At 46.3% G+C, this 19249-nt stretch overlaps 2 protein-coding genes across 5 annotated transcripts in view; one reads left to right on the top strand and one right to left on the bottom strand.

The window, feature by feature from the left end:
- The first annotated feature begins 835 nt into the window (after positions 1-835).
- Positions 836-3230, top strand: LOC109867547 (ATP-sensitive inward rectifier potassium channel 11). Its single transcript, XM_020456752.2, has one exon. It carries the CDS (start codon positions 1331-1333, stop codon positions 2498-2500), a length of 1170 nt encoding a protein of 389 aa, XP_020312341.1. The 5' UTR covers positions 836-1330; the 3' UTR covers positions 2501-3230.
- A 146-nt stretch (positions 3231-3376) lies between these two features.
- LOC109867548 (MOB kinase activator 2) overlaps positions 3377-19249 on the bottom strand; it is a 94184-nt gene continuing 78311 nt past the window's right edge. For all 4 annotated transcript variants that reach the window (XM_020456756.2, XM_020456755.2, XM_020456754.2 and 1 more), the window contains exons 2-5: positions 11573-11733; positions 9966-10059; positions 5417-5541; positions 3377-5131 (exon numbers count right to left, since the gene is read on the bottom strand). In XM_020456756.2, coding sequence (XP_020312345.1) covers positions 4818-5131; positions 5417-5541; positions 9966-10059; positions 11573-11733 — 694 coding nt within the window. In that variant the 3' untranslated portion in view covers positions 3377-4817. The remainder of the gene's footprint in view (positions 5132-5416; positions 5542-9965; positions 10060-11572; positions 11734-19249) is intronic.

The following is a 19249-nucleotide window of genomic DNA, read 5'->3' as shown; positions in this document are numbered from 1 at the left end:
TTTAAACTTTCATTTTTACTTACTTAGCCAGCAAAATGCAGCTAGCTAGTTTAGCCTACTGAAAACTCCTGCACAAACAGATGCTATGTTAGCTAGCTGGCTATGACTTTCCAACACAACACTGGAACTCGTCCAAGTCAAGGTAAGCTTTAGCTTTGTTTAGTGTAGTACTACAAAAACCAGACCCCTTGCGATAGGGTTCCCTAATGTAAACTGGATCTCTTTCCTCCATTGGAAAAGCCTAGAAGACTGTCCCACTGTAGCTACTCCATGTTTTTTTTAGGAAGCTATGGTTGGTAAAGCAGGACAACTAAAAAGCTTCCTGTTTGAAGCTTGCTCTGCCCCCCCCCCCCCCCCCCCCCCGCTGTGATGTCACACCAATGAAATGATGTGACTTTGATCATGTGGTTTCTCTGCACGGGTTTATTTAGTAACAATAGTTTTGACTTCCTGTCGTCAGACCAATAAATGAACGCTTCAGGATTAAACTGACCCAGTTTATATCAAATCATATGTATTTATAAAGCCCTTCGTACATCAGCTGATATCTCAAAGTGCTGTACAGAAACCCAGTCTAAAACCCCAAACAGCAAGCAATGCAGGTGTAGAAGCACTATATGATTTGCCACTCTTTCTGAATTGACCCTATGTAACAACGTTCCAGAAATAAACTATTGGAGTTAATAAACAATTGAACTAAATTAAATTATCCCTAGAGGGAAATGCCACCAGCATAACCCAGGCATTGAGATAATGTCTCATATTAGCCTACAGATGGAGTAATGTGTAAAGAAAGAACGGTTTGTTCTGCCTAAACGCCTTCCCAACTCGAGCTCTCGTTTCCTAGTACGAGCGAACCTGCCTGCCTCGTCCAAACGATGGACCGGGGGTAGTTTTATCACCACTGCTGTTGCGGGTTATCTACCATTTTATCGGTAGGAATGAACATTAATCGCGGGACAAGCGCGCCAGACCAGTGCGTCAATTGCGACGGTTGGCTACTATCGAGTTGCTGTTGCGTGACTGACAGCGGCAGCTGAATGCAGAATCTTCTCATGGGACCTGGGCGGGTATGGTGGTGCGCCTGCCTGATCTGGAACGGGGCAATGTGAAGAGCTCACATACTTTTAGAAACTAGATGACAGAGCAACACTCTTCCTCTGGCAGCTGCGGTCATTCGGGATGAGAACTGTCACGAGCGGTCGCCTTCTGTTAGGGGACGCACATGAGAAGAGGAAATTAGCCTATAGATTTTAATCAAGAGGAGGTAGCTAATCTGTTTAATCATTGGCAAGTGGTCCCGCGGTGAATAGTAGGCTATGGGATCACTATGTTGTCCCGAAAAGGACTGGTCCCTGACGACTACTTGCTGACCCGCTTGGCTGAGGATGTCCAGCAGCCTAAATTCAAGGGGAAAGCGCGGAAGGCTCGGTTCGTTGCCAAAAATGGAATTTGTAATGTGGCCCACACGAACATTCGCGAACAAGGACGGTTCCTACAGGATGTTTTCACCACTTTAGTGGATCTAAAATGGCTTCACACACTTATAATTTTCACCATGTCGTTTCTATGCAGCTGGCTGCTGTTTGCGATGGCGTGGTGGCTCATTGCCTTTGCACACGGCGACCTGGATCAAAAAGGTGACGACTTTGTCCCTTGCGTAACGGACATCCACTCCTTCTCCTCCGCTTTCCTTTTCTCCATAGAGGTGCAGGTGACCATCGGGTTCGGTGGACGCATGGTCACAGAGGAATGCTTGTCCGCCATAGTGGTCCTCATCATTCAGAACATCGTGGGCTTGCTGATTAACGCCATCATGCTGGGGTGTATATTTATGAAGACGGCCCAGGCGAACCGGCGCGCCGAGACGCTGATCTTCAGCAAGCACGCTGTCATTTCCATCCGAAATAACAGGCTCTGCTTTATGATCCGTTTAGGGGACCTGAGGAAGAGCATGATAATCAGCGCCACCGTGCGGATGCAGGTGGTAAGGCGTAGCACCACTCCGGAGGGCGAGGTGGTCCCCCTGGACCAGATAGACATTCACATGGACAACCCCGTGGGGACCAACGGTATTTTCTTGGTGGCCCCTCTTATCATATGTCACATTATCAACAAAGACAGCCCGCTCTATGAGCTGTCACCAGCGGACTTACAAAAGAATGACATCGAGGTGATAGTGGTGCTGGAGGGGGTGGTGGAGACCACGGGGATAACCACCCAGGCCCGGACATCCTACCTGTCCGAGGAGATACTGTGGGGGCAGCGCTTTGTGCCCACTATAACCGAGGAAGAGGGCACGTACGCGGTAGACTACTCCAAATTCGGTAACGCGATTAGAGTACCGACACCCAGCTGCAGTGCCAAGAAACTGGATGAGGACGGAGGCATCGCCCGGTTTAAGCTGCACGAGCTGCACTCCACCCCGCGGCCGTCGGTGAGAAGGCGGCAACTCTCACTGCGCATCAAGCGTCAAAGCACCATCAGCCCACTAGCCTAAATATACAACTTCAATAAGAGTGGATAGTGCCAATGCATTTTGTATATGAAATTGACATTATTACCAGTATCATTTTCATGGATATTTTTGTAATGTTACAGAAATGCTGTTTATTATGTCCAATGACGTTCTGATTCTGGGCACTGGGACCCACAAGGTGTGCATGCATGTTCTAGCCCAGCACACACCTTCAACCAAGGACTATATGTTTAAATGAATCCAGTGTTGGGCTAGAACAAAACCCTGCACACCCTGTGGGTATTAAGTATGGTAGCCTAATAGCCATGTGCCCCTACATACTGCAATGTTAAATGTACTATATTACCTGACAGCGTTAGGTGACTTTAGGGGCCTGAACATCCTGCTGGTCTATCAAGCCCAGAACATGCACGTATCAAATACCTTCTACTCAGGTTGCTCTATGAAAAATATGAATGTTGGAACGCAGTTGGATAGATGTGTAACATTATACAAAGCTATGCAATTATCCAGTTTGAAGGCACAGGCCAGCGTGTGTGTGTAGTAGACTGGTGCCCAACACTCCTCCCGGACAACTGGGCTCCTTGCAGGCTTTTCATCTGACCCTGCATGAAAACAATAGCAGACACTGTGGCCATCGAGGACTTGACCAGCGCTGATCTACATAATGAGGCTCTTATATGGTAAAAACATATTGTCGTATGCAAAACTTGACATGGAAATAAAGGAATGCCTGTTGACATGTACAGTATGTGTGTGTTTGCGTGGATGATATGCAGAGGAGAACTTCCTTGAAAAGTGACCTGTTTTCCTTGTGAAGTTACTATGCATGCCACACATCTACTTAGTCGTCATCATCATCATCATCACGTTGACAGAAGACAACATGAGACCGAGCGGCATTTGTCTTTTATTCGATTATTATCCGCAGAGTTTAAAATATTAAATTGCTTTTAACTTAGTTAATTAAAATACATAAAAATGAAAGCCAGAACTGAACCACCCTGCAAAAAAAATAATATATAAATAAATAAACTATAAACCCAAATTCTCCTTGATACAGAGGCTGTCTGACGGATTCAGCTTGCCACTCTCTGTACAGTGAAGTTGAAGCAGACTGTGCATTTGTCTATACATGTGTAAGGATGCCATTATTTTTCATGAACTAGTTTCATCTTTGATAATAATAAAACAACAAAAGTACATTTGAAAGGGAAAATAAAAACCAAAAAGGGGCTGGGGGGGGGGGTGTATCGTCAAGAGACTGTGGGGCTTGTTCCACAATACAGAACAGCAAACGGACCAACCCCACACGAATCCTCTCTCCTCCCTTCTCTTTGGGTGTGCAGACATAACCGATGTCTTTGTCCTTCTCCTGCCGCTGTACCGTACCCACAGCAAACAGCTCTGTTCCCTGGGGAAAGAGGTCTCCACTCTCCCCTGTACTCAAATAATGGGAACCCGTTTGTCTTGTTGTAACATGTCTGGTCAGATTAAATATCTAATATACAGTCTTCTTCTCTATCTCCCTGCTTGTGCGGCAGTGCCACCCTGTCTATACTGCCCTCTATGGGTGGCCGCTGGGATGGAGCTGTTAAAGAGCGGTACATCAGGTGATGACCTGACTAGAGTAATACCAGAATGACAACTGTAATATTTAAGGGACAGAGAGAATGAGAAAAATAGAATACGTCTCTCTGGCAGCAGTGACTTGTGTTCTCTCAGGTCCTGAGTAGGGAAGCACTTGAATCATCCCAAGATTAACAACCCAAACAGTGATTGGCTAGTATTGCCCACCAGGCAGTTACATGGCGGCTCCCTATAGGCCAGCGTAGTGACCGTTCCCCTTCAATCCTCCCACCACTAATAGTCACCTTTCCTCCACACAATAACAACACTGTACAAATAGTATGTTCAAGCAAAGCAGAGCCACCGCCCTGAACTATACTTTAGGACAGAGGGAGGAAAGGGCAAAACAGACGCACTGTCCTCAAATGAGAAAAATAAAAAGTAAATATAATAAAAGTCAAATAAAACACACAGTTTGTTCCTAGGTTAAATTGCAGCGCAGATGGGAGGGATTTGCCCCTGGGAGGAACATGCCGACGCCAATTCCTATTGGCATGACAACACCCCCCCCCCCCCCCCCCCCTACCCCCCTGGATCCTTCCGGCTGGCTGGCGACATAGCGAAATATAAGGGTAGTGGAAGGTCTCCAGGTCCTGCTGCTGAAGCCAGAGGCCTAGGAAGGGGACCAGGCATTCTGTTTCCACATCTCTCCTCTATCTTTGTCATCTACCACCTCCTTCCCGGGGCTGCTTCTCACGGCGACCCCTGCTCATCTCTCCGTCACATGGTTGTGTGAGGAGGGGGAAGGGGCCGAGGTGGGGGAGGAAGGGGCGGCAGGTGCTGGGGGCGCGGGAGCGCAGAGGATTTCGGACAGGTCGTCCATGATACAGGTCTCCTTGGGGTCGACCAGGTTGAATTCCCTGATGAAAACAATGAAATGTGCGTACAGAGTGTTCAAGTGGCCCTGTAGATCCAGAGCGACTGTCTCCTTAAAGTGCGCCCAGAAGAGGTGAGCCAGGACGTGGAACAGATACCGGCAGATCTTCTTTACCAAAGACTCAAACGCATTGGGGAACTCCTTGCCTGCACGGAGAGACAAGAGGAGAGGAGAGCAAGTTTAGAAATCATTTGGTGCTAGCATTACCATTCTGATGTAAAAAAAGAAGCTATTATCCCATTGCCAAGACAGCTCTGAAGTGCCAAAAATACAAACATTCAACACATTACTTAATTGAAGACAGTAGAGGGCAGCAGTGGCACAGTTCAAAGTCCAGCTTCAGTTTGATGTCAGAGAACCAGGGAGAGGCTGCAGTGCTGCAGACTGACCACCGCGTGGCGCTGGGGGCGTGGACCAGAGCTTAAACTCACCGTATTTTGTAGGAAAGATGTCGTCGTCTGTGACCAGCTTCTGCACCAGACTCATGACGAAGTCGACGTACTGAGGTGCAGTGCACTTTGTCTTCTTCCCCCTCTCGTCATACCAGTAGTATATTCTGGACACAAACAAGACAGTCGGTCATTTTTCTACTCCATTACCTCCATGTAAAAAATAATAATAATAATAATTAGCAGCCGCTTTTATCCACAGCGACTTACTGACGTGCAAACATTCTCCGTATGAACGCCCCAGGAAATAAACACGTGTGCTTCGAAATGCATGAGATTGAGGCTATTATTACTTCGCCTAGTATGTTATCGCTGACAAGTCATCTGATCTTGAAAAGGAACAACCCGATAGGTTCAAATCACTACCTTATATATATATATATATATACATCATACTGTGAATCATCTCGGGTAAAGAATGTGCACCAGGCGAGGCAGCTCCCTTACACTGCATGGTGTGCTTTTCCAGAAACTAAAAACGGCTGCCTCAATTCACATCATCATGCTGAAAGATGAACACATCCACAGCATTTCCTCCAAACAAGATGGTGGACAGTCAAAAAAAATCATGTTTCTCATGAAATCGGATGATACTCAGATGAAACCAGATCAAAGTATGAAAAATGACCGTTGCTCCTACATTGAAACAGACATTGATCATATCGGTCCCCTCCCCCTGTTAATTATTAAAGGGGATAGGGTGTGACTGACCTTTCACCCAACGTGTTGAATGACTGGTGTGTGTGGAGCTGCTAGACAGACCTCCAGCCCAATGAGGAAGCAGCCAACCCCACCACCTTCTAACATAGACATGTTTGCATATTTCCATTCCAGTGGTCTTAACGAACCCCCCTGCCCGTTTCCTTTCCAGATCGGGACGAATTCCCTGCAGTCTCGGAGTAACGCGACACTGACCCCTCCCCCCGTCATGTGTTAGCAAGGTCAAATTGCAAGTCAGTGAAGTCACCAAACAAAAAGATACACGCAACCTGGGTGTACTGTACCGGCGTGGGAGCTAGCCGGCTACGCGAGCTAAAAGGGGTCATATGCTGCACAACACATCGGCATGACCAGGCGCCACAAATGAGAACTCACAGGGAAGGCCCATCTAGGAGTGAGCAAGGACGAAGCTAGCACGGCTAAAGCAACAGGGGGGGGGGGGGGGTTTAACCAACTCTCCAAACGGGGACAGTTGTTAACAATAGCAGCATGGCGTGGTCTCGGTCTGGCGGGATGTGGGGCAGACGTTACAGATCCTGAGGAATGTAGAGCGTTCAGATAACTGACCCTGCAGGAGGGCCCTACTGACCACAAGACAAGCACCAGGCCAGTCCCCACACTGAGGAGAGTACACCACTAAACACGCACCATATACACAGACAACCTTACAAAGACTGGCAGACATGCCAAAAAAGACAGACGTCATTAGCCCACAAGGAAAAAAAACACCCACACACCCATTCACCCACCCACATAAAATGGGCATAAGACTATCAAGTGGGCCTGTTCCCATAGCGCATGGAAAGTTTTTCTCCTAAAATAGCACATTTTACAGTGCCTGGGGTAGGGGGAATTGACTGTGACTTTGTGTTGTGGGTGAGTGCCAGCCAGGGAGGCAGGAAAAGGGCGGGGTGCCGTTACTGTGGCACACCATTAGACTGACGGGCTGCACGTCTCCACAGCTGTTACAGCCTACTACAATCCTCCTTAGAAACACTGGGAGAATTCGGGTTTATGGGGTTTGCGTATTGGAATATTTAGGGCTGTCCCCCGAAAAAAGAAAAAAAAAATATCTTGTTCTTTCGACCAATCAATCAGTCGACATTTTAAAACGTGTATTTTTCCATATACAGTGCATTCGAAAAGTATTCAGACCCTTGAACTTTTCCAACATTGTTACATTATAGACTTATGAGAAAAATAAATAATCCATTTGAGAATAAATCTACACACAATACCCTATAATGACAAAGCGAACACAGGTTGTTTGAAATAAAAATAAAATATATCTATTTTTTCCCCATAACTATTCAGACCCGTTGTTATGAGACTCAAAATTGAGCATCCTGTTTCCATTGATAACCTTGATGTTTCTACAACTTGATTGGAGTCCACCTGTGGTAAATTCAATTGATTGGACATGATTTGGAAAGGCACACACCTGTCTATATAAGGTCCCACAGTTGATAGTGCATGTCAGAGCAAAAACCAAGCCATGAGGTCGAAGTAATTGTCCGTAGAGCTCTGAGACAGGATTGTGTCGAGGCACAGATCTGGGGAAGGCTACCAAAAGATTTCTGCAGCATTCAAGGTCCCCAAGAACACAATGGCCTCCATCACTCTTAAATGGAAGAAGTTTGGAACCACCAATGGTCTTACTAGAGCTGGCCGTCTGGCAAAACTGAGCAATCGAGGGAAAAGGGCCTTGGTCAGGGAGGTGACCAAGAACCAGATGGTCACTGACAGAGCTCCGGTGTTCCTCTGTGGAGATGGAAGAACAGCATCATACTGGGGTGATATTTTTCAGCGGCAGGGAGACTAGTCAGGATCGAGGGAAAGATGAACGGAGCAAAGTACAGAGAGATCCTTTGATGAAAACCTGGTCCTGAGTGCTCTGGACCTCAGACTGGGGCGCGAAGGTTCACCTTCCAACAGGACAATGACCCCAAGCACACAGCCATGACAACGCAGGAGTGGCTTTGGGACAAGTCTCTGAATGTCCTTGAGTGGCCCACTCCGAGCCCAGACTTGAACCCAATCAAAACGCCTGTGCAGCGACGCTCTCCATCCAACCTGTCAGAGCTTGAGAGGATCTGCAAAGAAGAATGGGAGAAGCTCCCCCAAATACAGGTGTTCCAAGCTTGTAGCTTCATACCCATGAAGAGTCAAGGCTGTAATCGTTGCTAAAGATGACTCAACAAATTACCGAGTAAAGGGTTTGAATAGTAATGTAAGTTTGATATTTCAGTTTGCAAACATTTCTAAAAAACATTTTTGCTTTGTCATTATGGGGTATTGTGTGTAGATTGATGGGGGGGGGGGGACAAGACGGTGCACTGCATATGGACGATTTAACAGTTAGGATTATAGACCTAATTAAGTTTGTGTACACAAAAATCGACATAAAAACAAAAAAGTTTATTTTTTGTGGGGGCTATTTCTCAGGCATCAGTTGCACCTACAACACTAATCTAGTGAGCACCATTGGGAGTTCTGCCAAAGCAAGACATTTGATTGGTTTGACGTGTTGCAAGGCATCACTGAATTACACCGGGTCTCCACCCCTATTTGGCCATTTTCTTCTGCCACGAACTTCCCCAGGCTCTCTGATCTCGACGAGGCTACCTGACAACAAATCTGTCACAGGCCTGTCATTCCTCAACGGCTTCTCCATTGTTTTCTTTCTCTCTACCACTTTCATTTTTCACCGTGTGTGTGTGTGTGTGTGTGTGTCCGCATGCGTGCAAACACACATTTGTAGTGTGGTTTAGCCTAAATGTGGGGGATCTGGTTTTTCCAGCCGTAAGTACACACAGGCGAGGAGGGCCTCTTTCCAAAGACAAGGGCTCCACACATGAAAACAGCACCCCGCCCTGACAGGGCCAACTCGTTGGGTGAATACTTAGTCAACCTCCTCCCCTCTCTTAGACAGGGATGAATAGGTCTCCATGTTGTGACGGTCTTTGACTCCGACTACTGTAGGTGTAGACTCTGTCTTTGTATGGGGGGGATAGACAAACTGTAGCTGTAGATAAGTCTTTGTATGGGGGGGATAGACAAACTGTAGCTGTAGATAAGTCTTTGTACGGGGGGGATAGACAAACTGTAGCTGTAGATAAGTCTTTGTACGGAGTAAAGGCATTCCTTTATGAACAACTATGGCTGAAGGTGATTTAAGACTCTGTTTGGTGACTTCTGAGCTAAAGCCATCAGGGGATGGATGCATGGTATAGTGAGGACTCATGTCATGGCGCCCATGGAAAGTCCTACATATTCAACTGGATTTTCTGAGAGAGACCAGAACTTTTAGCTAGACAGGCCCCTCCAGTTTACTTGGCGGTGGAACACAAACAGAAATGGTCCCATTTCCATCAGCTTCTCAGAACCATTCGATCTTGGACCTCCATCTAGGAACTCTGTGCTCTAAGAAGAGAGACCTCACTATGCACCAGTCCAGCTAGGAACGCCAGGCACCTCAGAAAGGCTCATGCGATTTGAGAACGCTCACAGTGAAATCTACATTCCGACAGTCTCAACACTAGTATTAGATAGCTCCACAGCCCTCCACTTTACAAAACAGACAGAGGGGGAGAGACAGCGAGAGGGAGAGACAGAGCGAGAGACAGAGCGCGAGAGAAGGAAGACTACAAAATGGAAAGTCAGGGGTAACCGAGCTCAGCCCTGCGGTCAGAAAGCTCTGCTGCTATCAAGACATGGGTCTGTATAATGGGATGCGAGACTTCTGATAAATAACCCAATGGTAGGCCAGAGCACTGACGAATAAACCAATGGTTGGGGGGGGGTGACTTACGTGTTACAGGCGGTCATGGCTTGACAGGTGTCCCCTGTGCAGAACTCGGAGATGGTGCTGTACTGCAGGTTTATAAGATTGAAGAAGGTCGTAGCTGTAGGGAGAGAAGAGGAATATTATCATGTATAATATCATTATCACACTCCACAATGAGACTGCTCCAGATCTAGCCTTGGTTAAGTAGCCGACACGCATCAAATTAATTCAAATAGAGCCCCCGCTATGTTCATCTGTACAGACAACATTTCCATCAGTACCCTACATGTTCAGCCACAGGTATTAAGTAGACAGACACAGACCGACAGACACAGACCGACAGACACAGACCGACAGACACAGACCGACAGACACAGACCGACAGACACAGACCGACAGACACAGACCGACAGACACAGACCGACAGACACAGACCGGATTTTGGAGGTGCTGTTGGCTCCATTCATGACCAGCATTTTAGCCCCAAGGTAACTTCTTCGTACGTTTCTCATGCTGCGTCTTCGCCACGTCCGTTTGTGGCCAACCTTACGTAGCATAGAACGATACGGACAGGGGTCGGGCCTTGTTGCGCAACTCACTAATTTCACGTCAAAAAACGAAAGACAAAAAAAAAGGGAGGCTCCTTGCATCTCCCTCTGGGAGCACCTGACAGGTTGCTCAGTCTCCAAAACAAATAACCCCTGTGAAGTCCCCCACACGCAACGCCTGACGAAACAACCCACAACCGAGAACGCCGGGTCACAAACCCATAGAGACGATGCCTAAACTATCAATATAGTTTATTGTATAGTGGAGAAGGCAATGCATAGAACAGGCAGTGTCAATAGTCTGGATGGAATATTCTGCTGTCTCAGCCTGCAGGGCATTACAGGGGTTCAGACACTACCGGAGGAACCGTCTAAGACAGATGCCTGGAACCCCACAGTTAACATTGTTCTTATCGAGCCATTGTATGTGGGCCATTTCATTTTTTTTCCATTTTAACGTGAAAAATCGGAGTATGTCAAACTAAAACCGATGATTGCAAAGTTAAAGAAACCCTATAACTCTTTGTACAAGGACTATAGCGAAGAATTTCCACAGAACATTTGACAAAAACTACATTGACTTGAAGAACAGTTCAGATGCAAAGTTTGGTAACAGAATCGAGGCCCAAACCGTCTCCTACCATAACCTGTTCTGACCGTTCTTCCAAGTAAATGTCTTCTTTTGCTGTAAAAGTTTCAGTGGAAATCGCTAAGTAGTCATTGTGCATATAGTTATATGGTTTGTTTAACTTTGCAAAATCATTGTTTTTTTGTTTGACATTTTAAAGTACAAAATCGGTCTGTCACTGTTTGGTACCTTGGAATTGCCCATAGCGTAAGCTGCTGCACCTGGAGATAAATGTCTTGAGGATTTCGCTGCAGTGCAGTGCCTTTACTGAACTTTCAAAGAGAGGATGCACTCTGGTACGGCAGAAATGCCTGAATACTGGAGGAAACCTTCAAGTAAATCTGTCAAGTGTTTCGCTTCTCTGAAAACTATGTTGCCGTTTCTGGAAAGACGAGAGGGAGGCTCAACACGACCCCCCAAAATATGTTCTCTCAGCGTGTACGCGGCTGACTCACTGTTGCTGGCGAGCCATTCGTTGAGGTCTATCTCCCTGGGCAGGATCACCAGCTCTTTGAGGTCGAAGTCGACCACCCGTACTTTCGTGAACTCCGCCTCCAGATACTGCTTCTTCTCTTCCGCTGGCGGCTTCTTCCCATTGGGCTTCGTCTTAGACTTCCTGTAGGGGACAGGAAGAGAAGGGGGGGGGGGGGGGGGGAAGGTTAGAGCGAGGCACAGAGACAGTCACAGACGACAGAGAGGACATTTGAACTCAGTTTGACAAATTTAAAAAAAAGGTAGATACCGTATCTAGCTTGTAGCCATTACATTACAGAAGGTTGTTTCGTACGTATCAAATTCACTTCAACGGAAAGTGGAACTGAGCCGTATCACCCTGGCCTGAGTGTGTTATGTGAATCGCCTTTAGCAGACAACCTTGTGTTTCACACTCGCACACAGGTCAGTGCCAGGGTCGCCGTGTCTCTCCCGCCGTGGGGTTTTGAGCCCGCTAAAAAAAGGACTGTGCACCCAGCATCTGTACAGAGAGAATTCTGTTCCTGTGCCTGACCCAGGTCATGACCCCTGGCCTCCCGTAAGGGCCAGTTACCACACAGCTAGCCCGCCCGCAGCGCCTTGTACTTCCAGCGCTACATTTAGCACGAGTCTGTCATATCACACCATCACTACACTTCCAGGGCCGTAACTCTCCGCCTTCCCTCACCCAAACAGCTAGTCCACTGATCTAGGGGTTAAAGGTTGAATGAGTTAATAGGCTAGTGAGACTAGCCTATTTCAGACAAAAGCAGGGCCTGGGGACACCGCAGCTCGGGGATTTCACAGAGCTTTAACCTCGACTGAGTTTCAGCGGCCCACTTTAGAAGGCGACCAGCGTTCTAACGGCTCAATTCCTCGCTCCCTCCTTTTGAATCATCTCCCTCCCTCCACATCTTCATTTCATTCCCTCCCTCCCTCACTCTCCCTTTCTCTTTGGGCTGTCTTATTACAGTGTTTGGGTTTGTTTGAGGACAGGGGAGTTCCACTTTACTCCCTGAATTTATTGTGCCCCTGTTGACCCTCGTTTAAACTACCCCACCCGCCTCCTTCCCCCAGCTCTCTCCACACCCTCTGTTTAAACACAATGTGCCCACCCTCCGTGTGCTCTTGGCTCAAGCCTTTCCTTCCCACTCCCAGATCCTGATTCCCGGACAACTGACACCGGTCCAGAATCAGGAGAGATTCGGCCATAAAACACTCCAGTCTTTTCAGCGGGAGCCGTGCAGAGGGAAGCCAACGCTCAAGACGACTGCTAGTTTTCTTTCCAAAGAGGGAGAAAACAGTGGCTGCCCACAGGCCTAATCAAGTACTTTCAGAAAGAGAAAGAAAGACTGAGGGAAAAAAAGTGTGGACATTACTCCCTCACATATCCATGGAAATGACTAAAACAGATTTACAAAACATGACAGACCTCCGTGAGACCCAGGGCTTCTTGGACTGAGGAACACTGCTAAAAAAAAACGTAACTTTTTAGTCCCCCAAAGCATACCTCTAGCTTTTCCCTTCCACACACAGACATGCATTAAAAAATATATAAATTTAAGACAGAGGAAAGTACCGTACCTACTATGTCTATAAACGTTCACTGACAACTTCTCCTGTTTGAGGACATTTAAGACCACCCTCCACTGTCTGACTTGAGTGTCATGAGGACTAGACGGCTGTAGATCTGAAAGGTGAAAAGATACATGGACCTCAGCAGACCGGGCTGGTCTCTGGTCAGCGGTACTACTGGATCAGGATGGCGTGTCCAGCTGGTCATGCAATGAGAGTGAGGGGAGCTACAGCAAGCTGCAAGACTTCCAGAGAGGAGGGGAGCGATAGACAAAAAGGGGGATAGAAAATGGAGACTAAAGGTCCGACAGAGGCAACAGCTGTGAGATCCAGTCTGTCAGCCAGCCAGCCAGCCGATGGTTCCAGTTTTGACCTCAACATCACCCTGCATTACAGCCTAACCCCACTTCCTGTTATAGATCTATAGCGCCACGTCTACTCAAGAAAAGAGCTCACCTATCATTTAAAATGAGAACGCTTTTGAAACCAGAAATTCCAGGCCCCTGCAAGGAACTTAAAATCAGAGCTGAGGTGGTGTTTGGTTATTGAATTAAAAACAGGAATTAGGACCCCTGCACTGGCTCGCTCGGCATTCATCACAGAAAACACACAGCACACTGGAAGAACCCTGTGGGCTAGAATAGGTACCTCAACGCTATCATTTGAGTCACAGGCTTCAAAGCTCTCCCATAAGCAGCGTCTTCAGACCGCCGGCTGGTGAGCATGACTACATAGTCTATGGCATGCATGGTTTCCTCCTAGTACCAGGCGGTGTCAACTTCCTGCCCAGAGACGTGCGTCTGGCCCTGGCCTCGGGTCTGGTCTAGCCTGGCCTGGCGAGGAGGAATACAATGCCTTTTATGGCAAAGACTCTGCCTGGGAGAACTTTACCACGAGCAGCCACGGCCTGTGTGTGTGTGTGTGTGTGTGTGTGTGTGTGTGTGTGTGTGTGTGTGTGTGTGTGTGTGTGTCAGGGGAGCGGTGTTGGCAAAAAGGAAGTTTTCTTTATCCTAAAATAAAGTAATGAATCCAGAAAATACCTCAGAGGCATGGTATGGAAAATGACGAAATTAGGGAGGAGAGACAGGAAATGGCTCAGTGAAACTTTTTTTAAAGAACGAGCACAATGGTTTTCTGGGGGGCTTATGGAAGCTGTTGAAAACGTGTGTACTCTGATAAGATCTGTAGATGGAGCCTTAAATGGCTGGCGATAAGCTGTTTCACATGACAGAACATGTACCAAGCATGGATCACATACACCTGTCTCACTGCTCCTTATGGGGGGTGGTAGTAGAGATAAGAAAAGAGAGCGGGGGAACGATTGAGAAGGTAAGATGGGAAGAGCGAGAGAGTGTATAATAGTGGAGAAAGGAAACGAGGTGGGAAAGATGAGATCAGGTAGAGGGCACAGAAAGATGAAGAGAAAGGGCAGAGCCAGATGAGAGGTTGGAGAGGGGAGTGCAGGGCCTGAGGCGCTTGGTGAGAGGGGGGATAGGAGAGACAGGTCTACATTAAAAGAAGTAAAGAAAGAAAAGGGTAAGAGAAAGAATAAATGAGGGATAAAATATGTCAAATATGACATTCTCTCGCCTCAGAGAACTTGTGTGGATCATTTAGTTTCTGGAGTGGACCATCCAGTGCCTGGGAGCACCACTCTTCAAGTGGAGAAAGTCCATATAGACTATCTACAATCCAAACGGTGTGTTCACCGAGGTTTTCAGAGTGCCAACCATGTCGGTGAAGTGAGAGCAGTTCCCCAATCCTCCTTATCGGGAGTCAACTCGTTTGGCCTAGAAGAAATCAGTTGTGTGACGACTGAATGCTGACTGTGCAGCGTTCAGGACTACAATAGGAGCCCGCTAAGGAGAGGCGGCCTTCGGCAGGTACAACACGAGACAGGCTTGTTACTGTTCCACCCCAAACAGTCTGCTTCCAATTAATAACCTCACATTACACAAATATGCAGAGGAATTAGCCCGAAAGGCCTTCGACTAAAAGCGCTACCAAAAAAAGGCTGTATGCATTACGCTAACAGTGGTTTATTTTCTAAGCAACCTTTGAGTCCAACCACTTGGCGACTTTGTACACATCTAACACTAGGCCTGTACTTTTCATTTATTTATTTTTACCTTTATTTGACTTTGTACGCATCTAACTAGGCCTGTACTTTTCATTTATTTATTTTTACCTTTATTTGACTAGGCAGTTCTAAACAAAGTCTTATTTTCAAATGCCGTCAGTGGGTTAAACTGCCTTGTTCAGAACGACAGATTTTTACCTCGTCAGCTCGGAGATTTGATCTTGCAACCTTTCGGTTATTAGTCCAACGCTCGAACCACTAGGCTACCTGCCGCCCCCATGCTTAGTTATCACCTCAACGGGGGAAACGAGCTAATTCCACCTACACTGACGCACATACTGCTACTTTAAAAAGGCTTGGAAGCTAAAACAGCTCTGGTTTTTAATAGCGCATTTACAGCATTATCGCTAACTGTAGCCATGTATTGACTTTCCCCCCTCAGCCAGAAGAGCCTGCCTGGCGAGCGCAACAACTCTTGCTTAAAATTGGCCCGGTGAACTGTGGAGGCATCTAATGATTTGCAGATGGAAGTGGTTAATGCAATCTGTGACAGGGAACAGCTTCCAGCATCCATCCAACCCGGTTACCGTAAACAAGATGGCTTCTAGCACACACGCGAGCGCAGATCTAGGAACAGCTTACACTCCCCACAAGCAGAAGGAATTAACACATGGACTCCACAATGATTTGGGGAGAAGAATGTGTAGTTAATAAAGTTGAGCCAGACAGCGTGAGCAGTCGTCGTCGTCACCACCCCCCCAAATGTTTAGTTATAGGATTCAGGTAATAGTCAACAAATATACTACCCAACATTCGATTTGGACCAAACTTCTTCCTACCAATGAGTAAGACATCCCAAACATGGTCTCAAGCAACCCATGGACCCCCCCCCCCCCTCCCATACAGAATCAGTTCTATGTTTGACAAGTAGAAAGAAGCTGAGGCATGGTCTCAAGCCACCCATGGACCCCCCCCCCCCCAGTATACAGAATCAGTTCTTGGCTTGGAGTATTGCTTTTCCATACTATGTAAATTGCCAAAAGGCACCTAAAAGGACTCTGACCATGAGAAACAAGATTCCTCTGGTCTGATGAAACCAAGATTGAACTCTTTGGCCTGAATGCCAAGCGTCACATCTGAAGGAAACCAGGCACCGCTCAAGACCTGGCCAGGGTTTGAATACTTACGTAAATGTGAGGTTTATATTTTTTTATAAATTTGCACACACAAAAAAAAAGGTTTTTGCTTAGTCTTTATGGAGTATTGTGTTCAGATTGAAAACCCCCAGATTTAATCTGATTTAGATCAAGGCTGTAACATAAAATGTGGGGAAAGTTTGAATACTTTCCAAACACACTGTATGGAAAAATACACTTTTTACATTTCCACCAGTCGACTGGTCGAAAGAACAAACAACTCTCGGTCGACTAAGATTTATTAATTTTTTTCCGGGGACAGCCCTAGATCTATTTCAGGCGTCTAAATGGAGTATACTTCTCAAATCGTTATTTTCCCCTGAAAACCACAGACAGAGGAGCAGGCCTGAGCAAACCAAGCCACGGCTATAAAGAGAGAGGAGTAAGGGCAGGAATCTCCACACATTTCATACTCAGCTAGTCTAGGTAGAAATGTGCAACAATGGCAGTCTTCTCCGATTTTTTCTTTCTCCGATTTCTTCTACTTTTAGAAGTCAAAGCCAAACTGCCCTGAAGCCTGTTTGATAGTCTTCTCTTGCCAAATTCTGTTAAGTCTGTTTTTCGTAACCTAGTTGAATGTACGTTTTCATGCCATGTTTCCTACAATCACATACATTTCCCTTCATACAGGATCAGTTGATAGAACCCAATGTGTTGGAGGCTGGGGGTCCCATCCAGCCCGTGACTGTGCGCTGCAATAGGGCTAAACCCCATTCAGAGCCCCAATGCCCCGCTGAGCCCACAAAGAACCCCCGCTGAAACTATAATGTAAGGGCATCAACATCACAACAGACGTGTGTGAGGGGGAGAACAGCTTACAAGCTTCACGCCGTTGATCTAGGTGTTTGACTGCATGTGAGGAGTGGGATTTTTGGAATAGCGGACACCTTTTGGAAACACGATAGCCTCGCTGGTCCCATTCACAAGGGAGCAATATCAATATTCTTGTATTTTTGTCTTTGTGAAACCAAGGAAGAGTCACCTTCCCTTGCTTGTAGAAGCTAGCTGGCAGCCTGGCTAAAAACATAGCAAGCTAGCCTTGTTAGCTTCCCACATCTTTATGTGACATAATCAAATGTAAAATAAAATATGCCCAGGCAAATAGTCTTCTACTTGGAGTTCAATATGCTGCTTGTGTATTCATTCCCATATTATTGTGGCGGCAGGGTAGCCTAGTGGTTAGAGCATTGGACTAGTAACAGATAGGTTGCATGTTCAAATCCCCGAGCTGACAAGGTACAAAATCTGTCGTTCTGCCCCTGAACAAGGCAGTTAACCCACTGTTCCTAGGCCGTCATTGAAAATAAGAATTTGTTCTTAACTGACTTGAATAAATAATAAAAAAATAAATATGAGCTAAAAATAGAACGTTATGTTTTGGTCACGGAGAGAGAAAAAAAAAGGCTAGCTTGGCTAGCTAGTCGGCTACTGTAGGTTCTACCATTTCACAACAGCCTGTAATTACTAGTTATTACTTCTAAACAAAACACACTTTTGGGTGGGTTCTTGTTGTTTGGTTTACTATTTGAAGCAGTGGCTGAGGTTATATGTGGTTATCCATGCAAAATAGGCTACTTCGATGAATAGCCTATAGATCAGATCAAAGAACCAAACGACAACACTGCCCCCACTGCTGCGGAAGGAATATTCTTTCGGGTGGTAAAAAAACAAAAAAACATATTGAATGCCGTGAAAAATGGACATTGGAGCAATGCAAAAAACTATGCATTCATTGGCTGCGTTCACACAGGCAGACCAATTCTGATATTTTTCCCACTAATTGTTTTTTTGTTGTTGTCAAAACACAGATATTTTTCAGAGCTGGGCAACAACAAAAAATTATAGCAAAAACAAGATCAGAATTGGACTGCCTGTCTAAACGCTGCCATATAGTCTCCCTTCTGTTATTCTTCCTCAAGTGGTCACTGAACTGGAAAATCCACTTGACGGTGATGAAAGTTCATTTTTAAAAGGCGGTACATGTAGGCTACATGCATCAACCAATCACTGTGGCATTCTAGCTCCACTGAAAGGAGGGGCATGCAGAAGAACTTGTCATTACCTGTTAGGTTTGACAGATTGTCTTGTACATTACAGTAGCAGATGGCATTCTTGTGACTGATGTACTGTACAATAATTCATTCTCACAGCACGGAATCCTAAAATGATGGGCATTCTTAAACAGATACTTCAGGATTTTGGCAATGAGGCTCTTATCTACTTCCCCAGGTTCAGATGAACTTGTGGATGCCATTTTTATGACTGCGTGCAGTTTGAAGGCAGTTGCCAACTAGTGCCAGCGCAATTAGCATTGCCGTGGGAAAATCCGTCTAACCCCCTTTGTAAATGGACACAGAAACATACAAATTGTATTTATGGGTTCATCAGACTCTGGGGAAGTAAATTAAAGGCCTTATTGCCAAAACCCTGAAGTATCCCAATACTGTACTGTTATCTAAGGTTCCATAATTGGGACTGAATGTTTCCACGCGTTTAGGTGGAGGTAAGAGTAGGGAAACTAACCAGCATGGTCGGTCTGTCAACTCTGTCCCATGAAGGATTAGCCTCAGTACGTCTCTCAAAGACTTCACAAGGAAAAGCCACACCGACAGGCCCCATGGTTAGGCCAACAAGTTTTAAACTGTGACTTAACAAGGTAGGCCCCGAAGTGTAGCCTTTTGTGTTTAAAAGAGCGTTTCCTGGTAAAAAAATGATAATAATACAAGGTGTCTACATCCAGCCATGCACATACAGACTGAGACAGTGTTGTCATGGGTTACTTCAATATATTTCCCCACAGTGCTAGAGTT

Source organism: Oncorhynchus kisutch, linkage group LG22 (genome assembly GCF_002021735.2).
Source record: "Oncorhynchus kisutch isolate 150728-3 linkage group LG22, Okis_V2, whole genome shotgun sequence".
Taxonomy (NCBI): Eukaryota; Metazoa; Chordata; class Actinopteri; order Salmoniformes; family Salmonidae; genus Oncorhynchus; species Oncorhynchus kisutch.
The sequence above is the reverse complement of the archived record's forward strand: the minus strand, read 5'-3'. Positions and strand labels throughout refer to the sequence as shown.